Raw genomic sequence first — 25,888 nt, 5'->3', positions numbered from 1 at the left:
GGGGAGTGGAACCAGCGAGGAAAGAAGCTGCAGCTTCAAGAGGGAAGATTGGCAGTGTAGCCAATGAGGAGGAAACTGGCAGTGAGAGGTGAAGTGGGTGAGGTTGAAATGGTGGTGGAACCAACAAGGAGAGAACCATGACAGCGAGAAGGGAGGTAAGAGAGGGGGGTGAAGAGTGCAGTTACCTGTCCTTGCAGCCGTCCTTGCAGTCACAGCCCACCAGGTAGTCAGAGTCAGTATTGATGTAGACCCCCTCACCAGGGATGCGCTCTTTGCTGTAGGCCACCTGAGGCGGTGGTGTGCAGTCAATCTCATTGACACAGGAGAGTGGCACGTCCTCCTTGCCGTTGGTGATGTCCCGAATGTAGTAGAAGGGCTTCTGCGGCTGGAACTTGCGGTCAACCAGCACGTAGGGGTCAAAGCAGAACATCTCCAGGTAGAGGAAGTCGGCATTGGTCTCGGCCAGATAGCGCTCCACCTCCTCCATGTTGCGCAGGCTGAGGCCGCAGGGGCCCTTGTACACCACATGAAAGGACATCTTGCGGTTGATCTTGCGGCGGGCAGTCATGCGGCGGAAGTCGTATAGCAGGGGCACCAGCATGGGATTCCTGCCCCGGTGCTGGCCTCGGGAGGCTGCCATGGCACGGGCCAGGCAGCTGGGGCCACACTTATGTGCCACGTAGAAGAGCTTCTCAGTTGGTGCCCGGTAGGGAACCTCCACCGGCATCCGTTCATCCAGCTGCTTATGCGCGGCCAGGCCACCGGCACCCTCTGCCTTGTCTGGGCTTGCAGGGGCTGGCACTCCGAATCTGTGGGTGGGCCAGACACAAAACGTTAGGAGATGAGTCCTCCTTGAACCCTTAACTAGCACACAGGACAGGACGGTACAGTCCAGCATGGAAACAGACCACAATGTCTGTTCCAAGTACAATGCCTGTTTAAACTGCACGTCTGTATTCTAAAGATTTAAATTCCAAGTTCAAGTTCAGTTTATTGTCATTCAACCATACACACGTACACCACCAACAATGTTTCTCTGGACCAAGGTGCACAACATAGTACAAATAACTCAGACACACAACAAGTACCACAAATAATAAGCTGTATATACAACACTAGCTAAAATGTAAACAGTATAACGCTACTGGTGCTTCACGCATGACGAGACTGAGTGATGGCAGGGAGTTCAGTTGTCTCCCAGCCTGAGAGCTTCTTCTCCATTTCTCATCCTAAAAGCCCTTGTCTTAATACTGCAGTACCTCCAGCCTGATGGTACTGGGTCAAAAAAATTGTGACATGTGGGAAGACAATGAAGTGCTCCTGATAAATATCTCTGATGGGTGGAAAGATTGTCACATGTACTGTACATCAAAATATGAAAACATACTGTGAAGTGCATTAACGACCAACAGTCTGAGAAGGTACGGGGGGGGGGAGGGGGGAGCAAACACGCAAGTGTCACCACAGTTCTTGCGCCAACATAGCATGCCACAACTTACTAATCCTAACCCGAACCCGCAAGTCTTTGGAATGTGGGAGGAATTTGGAGCATCCGGAGGAAACCCACACAGTCACAGGGAGAATATAGGCAGGAATTGAACACCAGATCCATTGGATTAAACCACTGTAAAGCATCACGCTAACCGCTACACTAGCATGCCACACCACTGTGTCTCTGTAACCGTGTCTGTTTAAATGCTATCATATCTGCCTTAACCACCTCCCCCGGCAGCACATTCCAAGCACTCACACTCTGTTTAAAAAAAAAACTTGCCCCACACATCTCCTTAAATTTTCTGAGTAAGGTCATTTGGTTAAGAGTTCCCAACCTGGGTTCACAGAACCTCTGCTTAATGGTATTGACCCATGGCATAAAAAAAGATTAGGAACCCCTGGTCTAAATGCTTCTCAAATATTGCTATCATGTTTGTATCTGCCCCATCCTCTGGCAGCTTGCACCACACACCCACCACCCTACTTCCTATGCAGGTTTCAAGTTTGTCATCATTCAGGGTATAAATGCAATGAAAATTAGATTCATGCTACAGTACAAAGATCCCCAACCTCCAGGCCAGGCCATCTTCTCACAGCTCCCATCGGGCAGGAGGTACAGAAACCTGAAGTCCCACACCACCAGGTTCAGGAACAGCAACTTCCCTTCAACTATTCTGTTCTTTTTTAAAAAAATTTTTTATTGAATTTTCAAATAGGTTACAGAAAGAAAAAAAAATTGTCAACCCTTCCCCCCTCCCCCCCCAAACATATCCCTGTGGGAAAAAAAAGAAAAGGAAAAAGAAAGAAAGAAAGAAAAAAGAAAGTAAGAATACCTGGATATCGGAAGATCCCCACATGCTCCATGGAGTTCATAATAGCTTTAATATGTATATTTAATTCTTTCCCCAGATAACCAATAATTTTGTCTTCGGAGCACCTATATATTTAATCCTATCTTTTGTAAATAAGGGCGCCAAATTTTCAGAAATATTTCATATTTATCTCTTAAACTATAAGCAATTTTTTCAAGTGGAATGCAGCTAAAAATTTCATTCTTCCAACGATCTATGCTTAAGTAATAATCCGATTTCCAAGTAACTGCAATAGCCTTTTTGGCTACTGCCAATGCAATTTTTATGAATTCTTTCTAATATTTATTCAATTTGGATTTCGATTTTATCCCTTCAATATCGCCTAGTAAAAATAATGTTGGATTATGTGGAAGTTGTATTCCAATAATTTGTTCCAGTAAAACTCTTAAATTTGTCCAAAAAGGTTGAATTTTAAAACAAGACCAAGTAGAGTGTAAAAAAGTACCAATTTCTTGATTACATCAAAAACATTGATCAGACAAATTTGAGTTTAATCTATTTATTTTTTGTGGTGTAATATATATTTGATGTAAAAAGTTATATTGTACTAATCTTAGTCGAACATTTATTGTATTTGTCATACTGTCAAGACATAATCTTGACCAACTTGTTTCATCAATTTTAATATTCAAATCAGTTTCCCATTTTTGTCTTGACTTATGAATTCCTTGTTTAATTGCCTGTTTTTGAATCAAATTATGCATACCAGAAATATTTTTTAAGATTTTTCCTTTATGAATTAAAGTTTCTATTTCATTAGGTTTCGGCAATAACATTGTTTGACCCAGTTTATCTCTTAAATAAGCCCTTAATTGGAAATAACAGTAAAGAGTGTTATTTGATATTTTATATTTATTCTTTAATTAGTCAAATGACATTAATATACCTCCTTCAAAACAGTCTCCTATATATCTAATCCCTTTGTGAAACCAGTTATATAAAAGTTGATTATCCATTGTAAAAGGGATAAGTTTATTTTGAATTAAAGGTCTCTTTGCTAATAAAGATTTCTTTATCTCATCATCAACATTTATCTTATTCCATAAATCAATCAAATGTTTTAGTATAGGAGATTCTTTCTTTTCCCATATCCATTTAGATTCCCATTTATATATAAAATCTTCTGGTATATTTTCTCCTATTTTATCTAATTCTATTCTAATCCATGCCGGTTTATCTTCATCAAAAAAAGATGCAATAAGTCTAAGTTGATTTGCTTTGTAATAATTCTTAAAATTTGGTAAATGTAACCCTCCTAGGTCAAATTTCCATGCCAATTTTTCCAATGATATTCTTGACATCTTACCTTTCCAAAGGAATTTCCTCACACATTTATTTAACTCTTGAAAAAACTTCTGCGGTAATTGTATTGGTAGTGTTTGGAATAAATATTGTAATCTAGGGAATATATTCATTTTTACAGCATTGACTCTACCTATTAATGTTATTGGTAACATCATCCATTTATCAAGATCCTCTTGATTTTTTTTCAATAATGGCAAATAATTTAGTTTATATAAATTCTTTATATCATTATCAACTCTTATACCTAAATACTTTATACCATTTATCAGCCATCTAAATTGAGTTATTAATCGACATTGACTATAATCTCCTTTAGTAAGGGGTAAAATTTCACTTTTATCCATTTTATTTTGTACCCTGATATTTTCCCATATTCTTCCAATCTAGAAGGTAATGTAATGGGTTAGTTAGATAAATCAGAACATCATCAGCAAATAAGTTATATTCCTCCTGATTAACTCTGAAACCCATAATATCTGAGTCAGTTCTAATTAATTCAGCTAATGGTTCTATCGCCAACACAAATAAAGCAGGTGATAATGGACAACCTTGTCTAGTTGACCTTGTTAACTGAAATGATGTTGAAATTTGGCCATTTGTCACCACTTTAGCTTTGGGGTTAGCATTTAAGGTTTTAATCCATTTTATAAAAGATACTCCTAATCCATATTTTTCCAATAAAAAATCCCATTCTAATCTATCAAATGCTTTTTCTGCATCCAAAGCAACTGCCACACTCATTTCTTCCCTCTTTTGTGCCAAATGAATTATGCTAAGTAACCGAGTTACATTATCTGCCAATTGTCTATTTTTAATAAATCCTGTTTGGTCCATGTGTATTAATTTTGGTAAGTATTTAGATAATCTATTAGATAAAATCTTTGCTATTATTTTATAGTCTGTGTTCAACAAAGAAATAGGTCTATATGATGTTGGCTTCAAAAGATCTCTGTCTTTTTTTGGCAATACTATTAGAATAGCTGTCGAAAAAGATTCTAGAAGTTTATGCGTTCTTTCCGCTTGGTATATTAGCTCCATAAAAGGAGGAATTAAGAAATCTTTAAACTTTTTGTAAAATTCAGGCGGAAAACCATCTTCTCCTGGAGATTTATTACTCTGAAGTGATCCTAGAGCTTCTTCGACCTCTTTTAATGTAAAAGGCACATCTAATCCCTTTTGTTCTTCCGAATTCAATTTTGGGAGAGTTATTTGTGATAAAAACCTTTCTATCTCAACAATATCATTTTGTGATTCTGATTGATACAGTTCAGAATAAAAAATTTTTAAAGTTTCATTGATTTCTAAACGTTTATAAGTAATTTTATTTACACTTGTTCTAACTGCATTTATCATTTTGGAAGCCTGGTCTGTTTTAAACTGCCAAGCAAGAATCTTGTGTGATCTTTCACCTAGTTCATAATATCTCTGTTTAGTTCTCATAATTGCTTTTTCTATTCGGTATGTCTGAAGTGTATTATATTGTAGCTTCTTATTAACAAGTTGTCTTTGTTTTTCTTCTGTCATATATCTTTGAGATTCTTTTTCTAATTTTGTAATCTTTTTCCAATTGATCTATTTCTACCATATATTCCTTCTTAATTTTAGAAGTATAACTTATTATCTGACCTCTCAAATATGCCTTCGCTTCCCATAATATAAATTTATCATCAACTGAATGTGAGTTTGTATCTAAAAAAAACAATGTTTTTTCATAAAATCACAAAAATCTTGACGTTTTAATAATATTGAATTAAATCTCCATCTGTATATCGATTCCTCCTTATCCATCATTATCATTGTCATTATCAAGGGGGAATGATCTGACAATATTCTTGCTTTATATTCCATATTTTTCACTCTGTCTTGAATATTCGCTGATAGTAGGAAAAAATCTATCCTTGAATAAGTTTTATGTCTATTTGAATAAAATGAATAATCTTTTTCTCTTGGGTTAATTCTTCTCCATATATCAATCAAATTTAAATCTTTCATCAATGATAAAGTTAATTTTGCTACTTTTGGTTTTGTAATAACCTTTGTTGACCTATCTAAAACTGGGTCTAGACAAAAGTTAAAGTCTCCACCTATTAATATTTTATCGTGTGCGTCAGCCAAATTCAAAAAAGCCTCTTGTATAAATTTTACATCATTTTCATTTAGTGCATAAATATTCATAAGAGTCCATAGTTCTGAAAAAATTTGACGATGTATAATTACATATCTTCCTGCAGAATCAATTAATACATTTTGTATTTTAATTGGTAAAGTTTTGTTGACCAAAATTGCAACTCCCCTCGCTTTTGAATTAAATGAAGCTGCTATAACATTTCCGACCCAGTCTCTCTTTAATTTCTGATGTTCTATCTCTGTTAAATGTGTTTCTTGTATAAAAGCTATATCTATTTTCATTTTTCTTAATGCATGTTAGAATTCTTTTTCTTTTCACCGGTCCATTAAGCCCATTAACATTAAAACTTTAAAAATTCAGTAAATTAGTCATTATTTTTCACGGGGTTACTCCAGTCTATAATAATACATAATATTTCAACTCTCATAGTACCTTGGGGAATTATTTTAAAATTCTCCATGTTGCTATGTGTCTCCCCTCCGATCATCCAGGCAAAGAAAGAAAGATAAAAGAAAAATAGATTATAAAGAAAAAAAAACAAAAAAACCCCTGCTAATGTTGTGAATGGAAAAAAAACACATTACCCCCCTCCGTTGTGCGGGTCATGGCAAACGCCATGATTACACACGTGAATCCCGTAGTGATCGATCTGAAGTTCCCCCAGCTCCCCCGTAACATGAAAAAAGTATATATAAGAAAAAATAATATCACTACTCTTGATTAATATTTCTCAAATTTTTACCTTTCTCCCCCGTATCATATAATTAAAAGTATATTTAAATATTCTTCTGTCCTTAATGTCCATCAATTCACTTCACTGTCCCCGTCTTCGTCTTTAATCTGTTTCACTTTTAAATCTTTACTGTGTCTAGCGAATATTTGGGAGTTCTTGTGCAAACTCCTCTGCAACCCGATGATCAGTAAAAAATCTTCTTTTTCCATCATCCAAAATAATTATCAGTGTTGCTGGGTGGTGCAATATAAATTTATAACCCTTTTCCCATAAAACTTTTCTCGCTGGATTAAATTCCTTCTTTCTCTTCAAAAGGTCATAACTTATATCAGGATAGAAAAGAACTGCTTTCCCTTCTATCTTCAATGGCTCATTTCTCTTTCTGGCACATTGGGCAGCGGCCTTCAGGATCTTTTCTTTATCTTGATATCTTAAGCATTTTATCAAGATTGGTCGCGGGTTTTGATCAGGTTGAGGTTTTGGTCTTAAGGCTCTGTGGATCCTTTCGATTTCAATCAACGGGGTTCCCTCTTCCATTTCCAAATTTTCCGGGATCCATTTTTGAAAATTTTTTATTGGATCCTCTCCCTCTATCCCTTCTTTAAGACCAACAATTTTAATATTATTTTGTCTACTAAAATTTTCAAGCACGTCTATTTTTTCCAACAGTCGTTTTCTTTCTGATGTCCAGGCAAGAATATTATCTTCCATTTTATTCACTCTATCAATAGTATCTCCCGTTATTTCTCCTGTTTTTTCACCATTTTATCAAACATAGTCTTCATATTTTTAATATCTTCTTTTATTATTTTTAATGTTTTTAATTCTTTTAATTCATGCATTATTTGCACCAAAGCTTCTCTTATGTCTCCAGAATATCTTCCACCTCCAACCTCTTCCTGTTGTTCTTCTTTTACCTCCTCATCTTCATCTGTATGTTCCAGAGAATCCAAATCCACCTCGGGTTCATTTTCACTTCCACTTCCAATCGTAGCTGAGATTTGTAGTTCAAATTGCTCGTGTTTGCACATGCCCTTTCCTTCGCGCACGCGCAGATCCTGTTGTTTCTTCTTGGAGACTGTTGAAGTTGCCGCCGATTCCTGTTCTGTATCGCCGGAGGTGAGATGCACTTGAGTCCAAGGCTCCTTCATGGCGGCGGGCCCAGCTTGTACTGTCTTCAAAGTAGTAGTTTTCTCCTTTGTCTGTTTAGGAGGCATATCTAAGGAAAATCCTAAGTAGTTTAGACGTAGTTCTTAGAAAATATTTACTAACTTTTCTTCACTTAAACATTAATTTATTATTTTTTTACGGGGGAGCTGGATTTCCACGTCTCGATCCTATGTCATCACGTGACATCCCCCCAACCATTCGGTTCTTGACCCAACCAACATGACTCAAACTTATAGCTCAGTATAGCGACACTGTGACCACTTTGCGCTACAATGGCCATTTTTAAACACAATTTCGTTTAGAGATACAGCATGGTAACAGGAATTTCGTTAGTCAGAGTGGTGAATCTGTGGAATTTGTTGCTACAAGTGGCAATGGAAGCCAAGTCTTTCGGCAGACACTGAAAAATTCTTGATTGGTCTGGGCATAAAGGGATATGGAGAGAAGGCAGAGGATTAGGGTTGAGAGGAAAATTGGAACAACCATGATAAAATGGCAGAGCAGACATGATGGGCCAAATGGCCTAATTCTGCTCCTATGGTCTTATGGTCATTTTGGTCCTAGACTCCTCACCCACCCCCCCGATAAAGTACCTGAAGGGCTGGTTGGCCGTAGGCTTGCTGGCCACATCGCTGGCAGACGACGATTCCAGAGACCCAGCTGGTTCCGCCTCTCGGGCTGCAGGTCCCGTCTGTCGAATGGAGGTACTCTTTTTTGCTACCTGCTTCCTGGATTGTGCCAAGCTGCCAGGGGTGCTGAAGAGGTGGTGGGTGGGTGGCGAAGAGGCAAGAAGAAAGGCATTCAGTGAGGACCTCCCCAACTCTCCCCAAATCTCTCTGTCCCTCCTCCTCCTCCTCTCTCTCCCAGCCCTCTCCAGACCAGCTATTCTTCCTGCTCCTTCCCCTCCTTAGCTATTTCCCTCCCTTCTCCTGCTTGGCTCTCCCGCTCTCCTACTCCCTGACTCTCCCTCTCCCAGCTCCAATCTTTCCTCCCTCTTCCCTCCCCTCCCGCCAGGATGCCAGAGTTTTGGCAGTTTCACCCACCAGCACTTTATTAACCATATTCAAATGCAGGCTTTGGAATGCACTGCACCACACCCGCGGGTAGCATGTCCAGCCTGCAGCCACATGCTTACTTATAACCTCCACAGTTGCGGAGCATCCCAACTAAATTTCACTGTGCAACCTTTTACCACACTACTTACTCTGTCTTATCAGGCGGTGAGTGAGGCTGAGGGGTGCGCGTAGCCGGAGGTGCTGGCTGCTGCTGAGGGGTTTGGGTGGTGCTTGCTGTCAGGTCCTGCGTGTACTGCACCACGGGGCCCTTCGTCCGCACTGCACCTGGTCGGGGTGGGGGGGAAGGGAGAGCACAGACACTTAGAACCTAAATGAGGAGGAACTTCTTTAGCTGGAGGGTAGTGAATTCAGTGCCTCAGAGGGCTGTGGATGCCAAGTCATTCGGCATATTTAAAACGAAGCTTGATTGGTCAGGATGTCAAAGGTAATGGGGAAAAGGCAGAAGAATGGGGTTGAAAGGGATAATAAATGGTGGAATGGCCAAATGGCCCAATTCTGCTCCTGTGCCCTACGGTCTAAACGCAGGCCAATGGGACTGGCTCAGACGGGCATCTTGGTCAGCATGGAGTTGGGTCAAAGGGCTCATCTCCATGCTCCATTACTTTGAGGCCTGGGGAGCATTAACCATGTTGTGTCAAGCAGCAGCACTGGTCTGAGGGGCCGAGTGGCTACTTCTATACGCTACCCATAAACACATATATTCAGCATCAGCACGAAGTCACGCTCTCCAGCAGCGAGATCCAGTCTGCCCAGCCTTTGATCCCATTCCATTCCTCTCCCCAGGCAGACTCACCGACGTTGGGCCGGGTGCGCTGCTGGCCACTCTGTCCGCCCTGTCGGAAGGCAGTAGTCATCTTCAGGTTGAACATGGGCTCCAGGCGGGTCGAGCCACGGTAGATCCACTCACAGCGTTTGTCATCCTTCAGGGAGAGAGACGGGATGGGGGTGTGGGGTGAGAGGGGAAGGGGACAAGGGGGTGAGGGAAGGAGGGAGGTGGAGAGGTAGGATAGGGAGGTGAAGAGGAAATTACAGTCACAGTAGCATTACAAATGCTCAAATATTAGAAGAGAACTAAGAAACAATTAAAAAAAAAGTTTCCTTAAACAGTCATCATCAGACAGGAGGGGTCATCACTCCCCTGGTTATAGGTTAACTCATTATGGGGCCTAATGGCCGAGGGAGCAGCACAGTTGCTTTAGTCTATTTCTAAAAGTGCTCCTCTGTTCAGCCAAGATGGTATGCAGAGGATGAGAAACCTTGTCCAGAATTGCCAGGATTTTCCGCGGGGTCCTTTGTTCTACCACAGCCTCAAGTATATCCAATTTGACTCCTATAACAGAGCCAGCCTTTCTAATCAGTTAATTGAGCCTGTTGGCATCACCCGTGTTGATGCCATTGCCCAGCACACCACCACATGGAAGACTGTTCAGGTGACAACAGACTGGTAGAACATGTGAAGGAGAGGCCTGCATACTCCAAAGGACCTCAGACTCTGGCCCTTCTTGTACACAGCCTCTGCGCTGGTTCTCCACTCAAGCCTGTCATCCAGGTGCTCACTCAGGTACTTGTAGGCCCTCACCATCAATAGTAATAGGAAGCAGTGCAGGCTTATTCTTCTTGAGTCCATCACCATCTCTTACTGATGTTGAGCTGCAGATGATTCAGCTTGTACCATTAGGCACATTAAGGAGGAGCTTTGGAGAGGAGGGGAGGGGGGGAGAGGGGGGTATGCATGGAGGGTGAGAGAGAGGGGCAGGTGTGCGTGGAGGGTGAGAGAGGGGGAGGTATGGTGGGGAAATGGGAGGGGTTGTGGGGGAGAGAGGGAGGGGGAGGGTTTGCGGTGAGAGGGGGAGGGGTTGTGGGGATGGGGTACAGAAAGGAATCAAAACACAGCCTCACACAGACAGCAAGCCCACTGGGATGTGGGTAGCACAAGTAGCCATGGCAGGGAGGAAAACTTAAGCGCTTCAATCCCACTGTTACAAAACTTCTGAATGATAAAGGTGCACTTTTGACCTCTCATTCCACCTTGTCACAGCCCATGTATTTTATTTGTCTCTGTAACTGTAACACTATATTCTGCATTGTTTCTCCTTTGTACTGTCTCAGTGCACTGATATTTTGTATGAATGGCATGCAAAAGTATTTCACTATACCTCAATACGTGTAACTAATTAGCGTTGGTCAGACCGTGGAGCAAGAGGCTGGAGGTTATGGGCTGACTTTGCTATACATTGGTCAGGCCTTAGCTGGAGTACTGTCTGCAGCTCTGGATGAAAAACACAAATTGCTGGAGGAACTCAGTGGGTCAGGCAGCATCTATGGAGAGGAATAAAGAGGTGACGTTTCGAAGTGACCCTTCATCAGGATTGGAAAGGAAGGGGAGGGGGGTGAAGCCAGAATAAGAAGGTGGGTGTTTTGGGGGGGGGGGGGGAGGGCTGGATGGAATACAAACTGGCAAATGAAGGGCAAAGCCAGGTGAGGGGGAAATGAAGTGAGAAGCTGGGAGGTGATAGGTAGGAAAGGCAAAGGCTAGAGAAGAAGGAATCTAATAGGAGCAGAGAGTGGGCCATGGGAGAAAGGGAAAGAGGTGGGGCATCACAGAGAGAAGATGAGTAGGTGAGAAGAGAAAGGGTAAGGGGGAGCCAGAATGGGGAATGGAAAACGAGAGAGGGGTGGGATAAATGTTAAGAACATTGGCTTCTGTTTTCATACTTTTTGCCTCCTTTAGTTCAAAAGAGCTTCTATTAGACTGGGAATGCTGGAACATTAAGATCAGTCCATCCTCTTCTCATCACTACCATCAGGGAAGAGGTACAGGAGCCTGAGGACACATACTCCCCTCCACCATCAGATTTCAGAATGGTCCATGAACACCACCTCGTTATTCCTGTTTTTGAAACTTACAGCAACTTTTACGTCTACTGTCGCAAACAACAGATTTTATGACATATGTCAGTGATAATAAACTTGATTCTGATTCAGTTCCACTACTTTACTCTGAGTGCCCTGATGGAAGGTCTTGGCCTGAAACATCAATTGTTTATTTCCCTCCTAAATGCTGCCTGACTGCAGAGTTCCTCCACCATTTTGTGTGTTACTCTGGATTTCCAGTAACTGCAGAATGTCTTATGTTTTTGATGTACTCTGAGCTGCAATTCCTAACAGGAATATGGAGAGAGTACTTCAAATCAGAAGTGCCTTTCTTGAGGAAAGGCCCTAATCAGTGTCTCCTTCGGTGTACTGCACCTGATCCCTGGCAAAGGGACAAAAATAAAAAGGCATTGCACAGCACTGATGTACAGTGGGATCTTGGAGTCTCGCTCACTGAAAGTCAAAGTAAATTTATCAGCGTGTCTACATGGCACCATATTCATTTTCTAGCAAGCTTTTACAGTAGAACAGAGAAATACAATTGAAACAATAAAAACTACAAAGACTGACAAATAACTAATGTGCAAAAGAAGGCAAGCTGATTTAGGTTTGTCTAAATCAATAAACAAACAAACTTCTGTCAGCTCTGGTGGACTGGGCTGTATGTAGACTTTTCCATTCCTGCCCATTGGTGTTTCCATACCAGGCCGTGATGCAACCAGTCAATATACTCTCCACTGTGCATCTGTAGAAGTTTGTCAGCTGTCAAAGTAGCCATTCAAGTAGATAGGGTAGTAAAGAAGGAAAACGACATGCTTGCCTTAATTGTTTGGGGCACCGAGTACAGAAACTGAAATTTATTTGTTATTGGCGCATGTACCAAGGTACAGTGAAAACCCTGTCTTGCACACTGTTCACACAAATCAGATCATCACACAGTGCATCGAGGCAGAACAAGGTAAAACAGTAACAGAATGCATAACAAAGTGTAACAACTATAGAGAAAATGCAGATCTGGTAGACAATTAGGTGCAAGATCATAATGAGGTAGACTACAAATTTAAGAATCTATATTATCATACTAAGGAACCATTGTGGTGTGCGAGAGAACGCCTGGGTGGGGAGGGTCTGTCAATCTTTACTGGGGCAGCAGAAAGTGTAGACGGAGTCCATGGAGGGGAGGCTGGTTTCTGTGATGCGTCCAAGAGAGAGAAAGAGAATGACTCTATGATCTGCCAAATCACACCGGGGTTGTATCAGGTTTCAGTGTGTTGCTCCCTCCTCATCCAACACCCCCGCACCAAGCAAGGAGTGAGAGAGCCGTAGGAATCCCTCACTTGAGATGTAAACCCATAAGTAGAGGGATGCTCTCAGACTGGGGAGGGGGAATGAAACACAGGGTGGAAGATGCCAGAGTTCCTAGCTGGGAACACATCAGCCCTATGGGGCTTCTAAATTCAGGAAGCAGGGTTACTTATCTGCTGGCTAGTGCTCAATTTTGAACTCCTCAGCAACAGTCATGTGCACAACCATTTTGTGGCACCTTGCTGTGCAGATATTTTGCTGTTGCAATCCCTGTGTTGCAGTCACAATAATTCAACAGTAACACTGTTGATCAACTTCCTGAGGACGTGAGATCCTTTCTAAATGTACGTCCTCGCATTTCAGACAAATTTGACACAACCCTCAAATTACGTTATTCAGTAGAGTGAAGCAATAACCCCACTGGAGGGGAGACGGAGTGGGTTGGCAGTTCCCAATGCCACGGGCAGCCCAGGGGAGAAAGAACAAAGCAGACAGCTTCACACACAAAACGCTGGAGGAACTGAGCAAGTCTAGCAGCATCAATGGTGAGCCAAAACCCTTCATCAGTGACCTGTTCTGAGCCTCCTACCTCAGGAAGGGGAGGTTCGTCTCAGAGTGGATGCTATTTCCCCAGATACCACTAGGCTGAAAGAAATGCACCTTGAGGAATAGATAGATAGATAGATAGATAGATACTTTATTCATCCCCATGGGGAAATTCAACTTTTTTCCAATGTCCCATACACTTGTTGTAGCAAAACTAATTACATACAATACTTAACTCAGTAAAAAAATATGATATGCATCTAAATCACTATCTCAAAAAGCATTAATAATAGCTTTTAAAAAGTTCTTAAGTCCTGGCGGTAGAATTGTAAAGCCTAATGGCATTGGGGAGTATTGACCTCTTCATCCTGTCTGAGGAGCACTGCATCGATAGTAACCTGTCGCTGAAACTGCTTCTCTGTCTCTGGATGGTGCTATGTAGAGGATGTTCAGAGTTATCCATAATTGACCGTAGCCTACTCAGCGCCTTTCGCTCAGCTACCGATGTTAAACTCTCCAGTACTTTGCCCACGACAGAGCCCGCCTTCCTTACCAGCTTATTAAGATGTGAGGCGTCCCTCTTCTTAATGCTTCCTCCCCAACACGCCACCACAAAGAAGAGGGCGCTCTCCACAACTGACCTATAGAACATCTTCAGCATCTCATTACAGACATTGTAGTTGCCCTTCAAGTGCAGATTCAGGTAAGAGACAGAGAGAGACAATGAACGAATGAGAAAGAGAACGATTGAATAATTCCTCTCCGATGGCTGAGCTTAGTCCAGAACAAGGGGATCTGGCCAGAGTTTCCACAGAAACAGAGAGTGGGGAAACTTAAGCAAACTTGCTGTGGGGTTAACTGGAGCTGTTAGATGGGAGGTGGACAGGAAGGGGGCATTTTCAGGCTTCCAGAACAAAGGCCGGGAGATGGAACCGAGGAACTGACCGGGGCCACTGTCTGCCCCTGACTGACCTCATCCTACTCTGACAATTGGACTGGATCTGCCACAGACTCCCAGCGGTGAGGGACATCTCCCTGCAAAAGCAGCTTACCAGGAACAGGATTTTGACCAGGCTGCCATCGACTTCTTCCACCCGGGACTTCCACCAGGTGCCCTCCCATTCGGTCTTGATCTGCTGGCCATTTTTCAGCAGCACCATGGGCCTGTTTGGGTAAGCTGTGATGTACTCCTCGATGAAGTCACGGCAGGAGACGTCCTCGATGTCCTCCCAGGTCTTCGCCACTTCAGTACAGGAGAGAACCATTACTGAGAAAACATCCACACAGTGCTAGGAGACCTCCTAGGGGGTCGAACTAAGACCTCCTCTGCACTGCAAATCCCCACTGCCCCCCCCCCCACTCACTGGAAAGTGGTGTTGAGGTAGGTCAAAGGAATGGGGACAGCAGGCTCAAAGGGCCAATAGGGCTGTCACTGCAAACTTCCTCTGACCTCTCAGGTCACAGCAACAACAGTACTGAGAAAGCCCATGTGGCCCTCCAGCCTGCTCTGACCCACCTCAAAAGACGTGGTACAGCATGTGCACAGGCTCTTTGGACCCACTCACACATGCTGAACGAGGTGCCCATCTAAATTCCTCTATCTATAACTTTATACCCCAAATTCTCTCCTTTAAATCCCCTTTGGGCCTAGGCCATCCCAAGTATCACCAGCATTCCTGCTCCCCAGATCTGAGGCTTCACAGCAAATGAAGCCATTCCACCTGCTGCCAGTTCACAAGTGCCATCCCATCTACCACTGACTTTTCCTGTAAGCTATTCTCCCACATTCGTTGTCAATCCCCCCTCCCACTTCACCCACACCAGGGGGGCAATCAACAGCAGCGATTAACCCTCCGACCAGGCACGCTGTTGGAATGTAGGAGTGAACAAGAGCACCACGGGAAACCTGTGGGGTCACAGGCAATGTTTCCTCTAAGGTGTTTACGTGTGTGCACACACACATCTTTTGCTAATAACGCACAAAGAATTTGCGTCGTGATAGATCGGGACCCGGGGGAGCTCAGGATCCACCGTCCGCAGCTGCTGCTGAGTCAGGAGTAAGTCAGTGTAAATATAAACTTGCGGACATTGAAATAAACACGATTTGAGAATTATTGATCCATTAATTTTTATGCGTTAATGGCAACTATCAATGTAACAGATATACTGGGCATTCAGCAGCAGCTGCGGGCAGCTGTTCCTGAGCTCCCCTGGGTCCTAAAGTCCATCCTCACAACACAAATTCTTTGTGCACCAGCAGCAAAAGGTGTGGCAAACACCTTGGAACATTGGGAGTGCGCGCGCGCACGCACACAACAGCATATTACAGCGCAAGTGACAAGGACTTAATTCCATCCACTGTCTGTAAGCAGTTTGTATTTTCTTCTCACGAGCACGTGGTGCTCCAGGTGCTCTGGTTTCCTCCCACATTTCAAATATGTACAGGCCAGTAGGTTAATTGGCCACATTGGTGTAATTGGGCAGCGCTGGCTTATTGAGCTGGAAAGGCCTGTTACCATACTCATCTACTCTCCCTGATAGCCATGACCCTCTTTGTCCTGTCCATAGCCACAACTTTCCTCAAAGCTTGCTCAGCAAGTCCTGGAGATTGACCACTACCTTGTAGAGGCAAAAGGCTAGCTCTTGGACAGCTGTTCACAGCCATCCCTAGACCAGTGGCATTGATCAGCAGGCCACTGTCTCCCACTCCATCACAGATCTCAGCACTTCAAAAGGTTGTCCTGCCATAGCCTCGTAGATCCGAAGTCAGGACAAGTTCATTGCACCTGTACTTCACTGCACTTGTACAGGTGATGATGAAAAACTTGCTTGCAGCAGCATCACAGGTACGTAGGTACAGTCAACGTACAAAATACAACTTACACTTGAAAATTATACTGAATACAAAACTGCAAAAACAAGGCATTAGGGCAATAAGAAACAAAGAAACAAGTCCATGATCGTGCAAGAGGAGGTCTTTAGCTTTCCATTGTTGAGATAGTGATTAGAGTTATGCAGATCAGTTCAGGAACTGATTGGTTGAAGGGAAGTAGATATACCTGAATCCTGTGGTGTGGAACTTCAGACGTAACAACGAAAAGATGACGGGTCTCATCCTATTTTCCTCTGCAGATGCTGCCCAACCCACTGAGTTCCTCCAGCATTTTGATTTTCACTTACTGTTGCCCAGTAGACTGGACTCGGCTCAAGAGGAGCTTACCACTGCGAGAGGCATTGTCGTAGTGGCAGATAGTAAATCAGCCATGATGGAATAGCAGAGCAGACCCAATGGGCCAAATGGCCTATGTCTTATGGTGGTAGAAAGGTACAGCACTGAACTAACCCTTTGATCCACTGAGTCCATGCCTACCATCTAACATCCATTTAAACTTAATCCCAATGTGTTCTCCCCACACTCCCAAGAGCTGACCCCAGCTTCCACCTCTTATCCACACATCCTTCCCCACCATCAGCAGTATCTACAGGAAGTGCCACCTCGTGAAGGCAACATTTATTATCAAAGATACCCACATTCCATGTCAGGTGATCTTCTTGCTTCATCCATTGGGTATGAGATACAGATGCCTGAAGTTCCACAACACTGGGTTTGGGAACAGCTACTGCCCTTCAACCTCATGAACCAGCTGTCATAGCCCTAATCACAGCCTCAGCAACAGAACACTAACGACCATCTTTTGCACTACCGTGGACTTGTCTGCCAGAGCAAAAAGGACTTCTTATTGTCTTCTGCAATTTGTGTATAATTTATGCACAATTTATAGTCTGTATGTTGTCTGTACGTACGTTCTTGCAATGCTGCTGCAAGTTTTTCCATTGTATCTGTCCTCGTGCACAGGACAACAAACTCTTCACAAGGGGAGACTAGAGTCGGCTAGTTAACCTATTAACCTGTTAGAGGGACTTACATGGTCTGCAGATGGGGTACAGCTCTGAGAGGGCAACGTAGGAGGCATAGCCATCATCAAAGAAAATAAGGAACCTGTGAAGTAAGTGAAAGCAGAGATTTAGCAGCAGAGCATCACTCAAAAAAATGTGGAAATACAACAAACAACCAATAAATGCAGAATGCAAATACAAACCACAGACAAGTGCCCCTCTTAACTTCTTCGAAAGTGGGGCTCTCCATAGAAGGAAAGGTTACATGCTAAAGTTAAAATCCCTGTCTAAATTAAAAGTAAATCAACCAGGTAAATTGGCCATATTTAACTAACTGAAGGGAACAGTAAAATGGGACAAAGTGAGGCACAGACACAAGCAAATCTTTAGAAACACAAAGGACTGCAGGCACTGGAATATTAAGACCAACAATCTGTTAAGAAACTCAGTTGGTTGAGCAGCATCTGTAGTAGGGGGCGGGGGGAAGAGGAATTGTCAAAACAGCGTGTCAAGACCCAGCACCAGACAAAGCTTTCTCTTCTTGCATACTGTCTCATTGTAAGGTGGTCCCAGACCCTGCTACAGCCCATGACATGGTATGGGTATCGGTTTATTATTGTCACAAGAACCAAGATACTATGAAAAGCTTGTCTTGAATACTGTTCGCACGGATCAGGTCATTACAGAATGCATTGAGCTGCAATAAAACAATAAAGGTACAGAATAAAGTGTGAAAACTACCAAGGAAAGCACGGTACAGATAAATGGCGAAGTACAAGACCATAACCAGGTAGATTGTGAGGTCAAGAGCACATTTTATCAGATATGAGGTCCATTCAATAGTCTGATAACAGTGAGACAGAAGCTGTCCTCAAGCTTGGTGGTACGAGCTTTCAGGCTTTTGTATCTACTGCCTGATGGGAGAAGGGAGAAGAGAATGTCCAGGGTGGATGGCCTCTTTGATTATACTGGCTGTTTTACTGAGGCAGTGAGAAGTACAGACATAATCCACAGAGGGGAGGCTGGTTTCCGTGATGTATTGAGCCTTGTCCACAACTTTCTGCAGTTTCTTGTGATCACGTGCAGAGCAGTTGCTGTACCAAGACATTATACAACCAGACAAAATGGTTTCTATGGTGCATCAATAAAAAGCTGACGTGGCCATGCCAAATTTCTTTAGTCTCTTGAGGAAGTAGAGTTGTGAGCTTCCTTGGCTGCGACATCAATGTGGTTGGACCAGGACAGGATATTGGTGACATTCACACTAAGATCTTGAAACTCTCAACCTCTACACCACTGATGTAGACAGTAATGTGAGCACCGCCCAACTTTCTGACATCAGTGACCAGTCTTCTTTGTTTTGTTGCCATTGACAGAAAGGTTAGTGTATTTATTTACTTATTTAGTGATACAGCACAAAGAAGGCCTGTCCAAACCTTCGAGACAAGCCGACACAACCTCGATTAACACTAGCCTAATCATGGGACAATTTACAATGACCAATCAACTTACTGGTATGTCACTGGACCATGGGAGGAAACTGGAACACTAGGAGAAAACCCCTGCATTCCATGGGGAGGACATGCTGAGAGTCGTGACAGAAGGGTGCAGGAATTGAACTCTGAACTCTAGAATGACCTGAGCTGTAACAGCATCGCACTAACCACTATGGACTGTGCGCCAAATGTGACTGTCACGGTAGAATGCCACTAAGCTCTCTATCTCCTTCCTGTACTCTGACTCATCATTATTTAAGATACAGCCTCCTACAGTCGTATCATCTGCAAACTTGTAGATGGAGTTACAGCAGATTATGGCCATGCAGTCATGAGAGAACAGAGAGTAGAGTCCAGGAATGAGGACGCAACCTTGTCGGGTACCAGCATTTGGAATAATCATGGCGAAGGTGTTGATTGCAGGAAGGAAAGGGTCCATTTGCATAGGGAGGTGTTGACTCCCAAGGTCTGGAGTTCGGTGATGAGTTTGCTTAGAATGATAGTATTGAGGCTGGAGCTACAGTCAATAAGTAATAGTTTGATGTAGGTATCTTTAATATCCAGATGCCCCAGAGGTGAGGCCAGGGAAATGGCATCCATGATAGATCTGTTCCAGCAGGAGGCAAATTGCAATGTGTCAAGGCTGTCTGAGAAGCTGGAGTTAGTGTGCCATGACCAGCCTCTCCTAGCACTATGGGCCTTCAGTTAAGGGGGTCCTCATTGAAAGGCCAAGGTAGGGTGGACATGGAGAGGATGTTTCCTATAGATGGAGAGTTTAGGACCAATCAGAGGCCAGAACCTCAGAACTGAAGTACCTCTGTCCCTTTAGAACAGAGAGGAGGAGTAAATTCTTCAGCCAGAGGATGGTGAATCTGTGGAATTCATTGATATAGACATATGCAGAGGCCAAGTCATTGGGTATATTCAAAGTGGAGGTTGATAGGTTCTTAATTAGTAAGGGTATCAAAGGTTACAGGGAGAAAGCAGGACAATGGGGTTAAGAGGGATAACATATCAGCCATGATGGAATGAGCCAAATGGCCTAACTCTGCTCCTATATCTTATGAAACTCAATGGATCGTACAGATCTGTGAGAGGAAAGAAACTGTCAACAACAAACTTCGACAATCCCTTCACCACCCCCACCCCACAGATACTGCTCGACCTGCTGAGCTCCTCCAGCAGATTGTTTTTTTGCTCCAGATTCCAGCGTCTCCAATCATCCTTGTCTCTTAAATCAGTCATTAATCACATAGTTACATAATGAAAAGGACTTTGCCTTTAATTCACCAATAATAGCTACACTGTACTTTAATTTCAGAGGACCAATAGTGTAGGAGTAAGAATTACTCTGACCTTTTACCCTCGCCCACTGACAAGATCATGTGGCATCAGGGAGCTGCAGTGGGTTGAGGCATGTAGAACAATTAGGCTGATGTGCTCCAACTAACTGCAGAGTACCAAGAATGGTTTTTAGTTAAAAATAGTGCTATCTTAAACAAGTCACATTGGCTGGGATCCTCGTCAAGAAGTAAGCAGTTGGATGAGAGCCAAAGTTTCAAGGAATTGTCTCTATTAGAGTCATTGAAAGATACGGCAGAGAAACAGGTGCTTCGCCTGCTGCTCTACTCCCTTTACACCCACGGCTACGTGGCTAGGCGCAACCGCTGTTAGCAAAATCTCAGATGGTGATGAGGAGGCGTACGGGAGTGAGATAGATCAGCTGGTTGTGTGGTGTCACAACTTCAACCTCACACTATGAAGCATTCAGGACATCTTCAAAAGGCAATGCCTCAAAAAGGCGGCATCTATCATTAAGGACCTCCATCACCCAGGACATGCTCTTTTCTACCATCAGGGAGAAGAAGGTACAGGAACCTGAAGACACTCTCTCAGTGTTTTATGAACGGTTTCTTCCCTCGCCATCAGATTTTAAAACACACAATGAACCAACCCACAAACACTCCCTCACTATTTTTGTACCACTTATTTAATTTTATATTTCTAATAATAATTTATAGTATTTATGCCTTGCAATGTAGGGCTGCCACAAAACAACAAATTCCATGACATAAATGTCAGTTTTATTGATTCTAATTCTGAGACCGTGCCAACTCATTCTTATTCTTCCCACATTCCCTTCAATTTCCCCCAGGATTCTATCCCTCACAGTGATTTACAGCGGCCGATTAACCCGCTGACCCCACACATGGTTGGGATGTGGAAGGGAACACCAGGTCACAGAGAATGTGCAAACTCCGCATGCACGTGCACACACATTCACGCACGCAAACAAAGCTGGAGGTCAATTTTGAACCCTTTCCCTACTAGCTCTGCCAAATGTGTTGTTTAATTTTTTTAAGTTAAAAACTATACATTTTCTTTCCCAAGATTAGGGAGTTTTAAAAAGGGAGAGAAAATGAAATATTGTATGCAGTTCTGGTTGGTCCATTACAAGCCATGTGGGGGCTTTGGAGAGAGTGCAGAAGACGCCACTTGGATTAGAGGGTATGAACTATAAGGAGAGATTGGACAAACTTCAGTTGTTTTCTCTGGAGCTGTGGCGGCTGAGAGGAGAACTGAACTAACAGAAGTTAATAAGTAAATAAGGCAGATAGTCACAGACTTTTCCCTAGGGTGGAAATGTCAAATACTGAAGGGCATAGGTTTAAGATGAGGGGGAGGGGGAAGTTTAAAAGGAGATTTAGGAGGCAAGCTTTTAGTATTCAGAGAGTGGAGGGTGCCTGGAACGGGCTGCCAGGGTAAGTGATGGAAAGAGATATGATAGTGCTGTTTAAGGGGCACATGAAGGTGCAGGAAATGGAGGGATGTGGTTCGTGTGCAGGCAGAAGAGTTCCAGTTTAATTTGACATCACAGTTGACACAGACATGTTGGGCCGAAGTGCCTGTTCTTGTACCATTCTGTTCTATGTTGAGTACAGTGATTAAAAAATAAGCTCTTATCAAGTCCTCAGACAGAGGCCACCTGCCTGTCTCTCCTGCTGACAGATCTCATAGTTGTACGGCCCAGAAAAGAGTCCATTGGCTCACTGAAGCCATGCTGACCACCTGCCATCCCACTTTGTAACCCCGTTCCCCCCACCCCAACGTGCCCTTGTCAAAGCCCCACAGCTGCCCTGCCCTGGAAAACTCTCTTGCAAAGGAGGTACAAGCTGATCCAGCTAAATGTAAACAAGCAGCACAAAGGGACCAGTGGTTGTGGAAAAATAAACCTTGGGTCAGGCCGTTGGGCCCTGCCTGAGCAATGTCATGCTGCCTGTCCTCCTCCAAGCAGATGATAAACATGTTGTTCAAGAGGAAGAGGATGGGGGTGGTCATTTTTATGCCGCATACAAGAGAAAAATGCAGTCCCTCCTTTGGCTGAAGTTATGCACCAGAAAACACCCTCTGGAGGTTAATTAGCCCTCTGTAGCCAGCTCACTGGGCAGTGAATACCAGCGTATGGCTTGATCAAGGACAAAGCTAGCAGAGAAGCTACATGGGTCCACCCTGTGGACAGAAGCAATAGAGCCCCCTTCACCCCCTGCCTCCCAGCCAATTCTCCATGACTCTTCAAACCCCTCTTCAGGCCAGTTTACACAAAGCTCTCAGCCCTATAACTGAGCCATTGTGAAGGAGGAGTGGGTTGTGGGGGGGGGGGGGGGGGGGGGACATCAGATTCTTGAGGCTATACAAAGGACTGCAGATGCTGGAATCTGGAGCAACACCCAAGCTGCTGGAGCAACTCAGTGGGTCAGGAAGGCACCTCTCTGCGGGGGGGGGGGGGGGGGGGTATGACGGTTGACATTTCAGGTTGAGACCCTTCGTTTGGACTGGGACTTTTCAGGCTTTCCCACTTCTAAAGGGATCGAATAAATCCCCAGAGTATTGATATTATACTTTGAGCAGGAATATTCATTTCATAAGACCAGTTTTTGACCCCAAACATCAGCAATTCCTTGCCCCCCACTCCACGGATGCTGCTTGACCTGTTGAGTTGCTTCAATGTATTGTTTGTTGCTCTGGAATCCCAAAGTTTGTACAGCCAAGAACACCCCTACGATGTCTTCGCTGCAACTCACATACTTGCCTTGCTACTTCTTTGATGTTGCGAGAATCACTATTTTTACCACCCCCTCAGGCACTGTGTCCCAAATTCTAACCACTCCCGCAGGGAAATAAAAGATTCAGCCTCAGATGTCCTCTAACCCAGCGAAACGGAGAGTAGAGAAGGCACCTCGAAATCCAGGAGAAAGTCCCTGGGGTGGGAAGATACTGACACCCGTCTATCCTCCCAGATGGGAGTGGGAGAGGTACAAGGAGAGAGGGTTTCTCTCGAGGGCAGGAGACGGTATTTACCACTTCAGCAGCCCAAGATTAAAACGGATGAAGACCTGCTGTTCTCGACAGCCTGCAGGAGGTTGGTGTGCACAAATAGGCAACAGCACGACCGATACTGCAGTGACAACGGATTTGAACAAGGGCATCTCATTGGTTGTGGAAGCATCTGGGGATGCTTAGGAGATGTGAAAGGCACTCTAAAAATGCAAGTTTTCTCATGGGGTGGTTGCTAGGATTGCAGGAGTTACCAAGATCTTGTGCACTGCCGCACCCACGCTAACATGTTGGTCCCAAGACAGCTGAGGAGGCAGGCAGCTGGCTGAATTCCTCGTGCATGTGTCAGTGTATGTGGTTAACACAGTGGAGAGTGCTGCACCCTAGTGTCCAGTGGTGCATACTACACCCTACTGACACAGCCCGAGCAAACTCCTGAATGGAACCTTGCTCCCACAGCACAATAAGACATAGGAACAGAATTAGGCCATTTGGCCCATTTAATCTGCTCCACATATTAAATGTGGCCAATTTATTTTCCCTCTTAATTCCATTCTCCTGCCTTCCACTGTAATATTTGACAATCTGTGCGTTGCATCTACGCCGTAGGGTGACGTGCACCTCCCCAAAAAAGTAACTCGCTCGTTGCGGCGATGCAGACCGCAACAACTGTGATTGGTCCGCTTGGTTGCATCACATTTCCTCCCACGCACTTCCTGTTGCTTCTTCTCCGCCATGTCTGTACACCGATATGAAATAGATGAACCAAATCGTCAAATCTACCTGCCGACATGCGAAAATGTTTGAAATGCATTTCCTCGTTCATGTCTCTCATGAAGAAACTCAACACAGTGACAAAGAGACCTACGGCCAACTAGCATTTTGGCGCACACCAACGCATGCTCGCTAGGCATAGAGCCTAAGCAGAAGTGAAAATCAGGCCTATGGCATAGCCCATACGCACAAGTATAAATCAGCCTTTACTAATCAAATCCAGTTTAAATATACCCAATGACTTCCACACACTAGCTAAACAAATTCTTCTTCAACTCTGTTTTTTAAGAGAAGTCCTTGTAGTCTGTGACTGTGCCCTATGGTAGCAGAGCAGTTGGAGTAATGCTGTGACAGCACCGGTGACCAAGATCAGAGCTCAATTCCCATTATCGTTTGTAAGGAGTTTGTATGTTCTCCTCGTAACTGCGTGGGCTTCCTCCAGGTGGTCTGGATTCAAACACTCCAAATATTGATTTATTTACAGATAGTTTGGAGCAAGCCATGCCACACAGCAACTCACCTATTTAACCCTAGCCTAATCATAGGACAATGACCAATCAACCTACTAACCGGTTCGTCTTTGGACAAACCAGAGCACCTGGAAGAAACCCACCCACTTCACAGGAAGGACACACAAATTTTCTTACAAAGGACACCAAAATTGAACTCCAAACCCCAATGATTCAAGCAGTTGCGCCAACTGCTACACTACCTTAGCGCCTGCTATGTTGGTGCTTAAGTATGGTGACATTTGTGGGCTCTGTTAGGGAGTATACTGGAGTTATGTGAATATAGCAGATATTAATTCAAGCAAGAACCAGTCTTCAGTTAATATAAATTGTAAACTGCAAGCAGTAAATTGAAGTTAAAAGCACAGGCTGTCTGCAAAATGATGACCATGAGACACACATCTATACATCAGCCAAATGTAAAAAGACAATGGGGCTGTGTTAATTGGCTTGCACTGATCCAGATAACTATAGGTTTAAGTAATGTGCACCATTGTAAACAAATTCAAGGAAACTGACACAATCTCTTGGCTCTGTCAATAGTTGAGTGTCAACCTCTCTATTGCCAGATTTTTTTTAGAATATCTGTATTATTCAGTTTCTCTCAGCAAATGTGTTTGAACCTTCAGAAGTATATCAAATACAATGAGTTTCCACTGTAAGTATTTTTCCTCAAAGGAACCATATGTCAATCCAGAGTATTGAAGTAAACAATGTAACTATTGAAATTGTATTGAATCACCTACTGTTGCCTTTTACCTTAAGGGTATAAAAATGTGATGTACTTTTGAGACACTGCTTAGAAGATCTCCAAGAGACTATCTGTTTCTCATGATAAATAAAGACTTTCATATCCACAACCTCAGTGTTTCTCCAGTAAATTTGATCAGTCATAAGTCATTCAACGCAAACAATGCATTTCACTGTATGTAAGTGTGACAAACAAAGCTATCTTCATCTTCAATTCTGAGCCCCATATCCAAGGACAGATGTGCTGGCCTTGGTGAGAGTCCAAGAGGTTCACAGGAATGGTTCCAAGAATGAAAGGCTTAACACATGTGGAGTGTTTAATGCCTGTATTTGGATTTTTGAAGGATGAAGGGAAAATCTCATACTTAAAAGTCTGGATAGAGTGGATGAGCAGATAATGTTTTCAATAGTAGGTGAGAGAGTCTAGGACCAGTGGGCACAGCCTCAGAAAACTGAGATGAGGAGGAATTTCTTCAGTGCTGAATCTGTGGAGTGTGTTGCCACAGAGGGCAGCGGAGGCCACGTCATTGTTTATACTTAAGGCAAAGAATGAAAGGGTCTTGACTGGTAAGGGGAGGAGAAGGCAGCAGAATGGGGTTCAAAGAGAGAAATCAGCCATGAGTG

At 43.5% G+C, this 25,888-nt stretch overlaps 1 protein-coding gene across 2 annotated transcripts in view; it reads right to left on the bottom strand.

The window, feature by feature from the left end:
- setdb1b (SET domain bifurcated histone lysine methyltransferase 1b) overlaps positions 1-25,888 on the bottom strand; it is a 113,871-nt gene that overhangs the window by 48,691 nt on the left and 39,292 nt on the right. For both annotated transcript variants that reach the window (XM_073061281.1, XM_073061280.1), the window contains exons 8-13: positions 17,430-17,503; positions 14,556-14,746; positions 9,572-9,698; positions 8,907-9,042; positions 8,296-8,457; positions 186-809 (exon numbers count right to left, since the gene is read on the bottom strand). In XM_073061281.1, coding sequence (XP_072917382.1) covers positions 186-809; positions 8,296-8,457; positions 8,907-9,042; positions 9,572-9,698; positions 14,556-14,746; positions 17,430-17,503 — 1,314 coding nt within the window. The remainder of the gene's footprint in view (positions 1-185; positions 810-8,295; positions 8,458-8,906; positions 9,043-9,571; positions 9,699-14,555; positions 14,747-17,429; positions 17,504-25,888) is intronic.

Source organism: Hemitrygon akajei, chromosome 11 (genome assembly GCF_048418815.1).
Source record: "Hemitrygon akajei chromosome 11, sHemAka1.3, whole genome shotgun sequence".
Classification (NCBI taxonomy): Eukaryota; Metazoa; Chordata; class Chondrichthyes; order Myliobatiformes; family Dasyatidae; genus Hemitrygon; species Hemitrygon akajei.
Note: the sequence above shows the minus strand (reverse complement) of the source record. Positions and strands in the feature narration are given on the sequence as shown.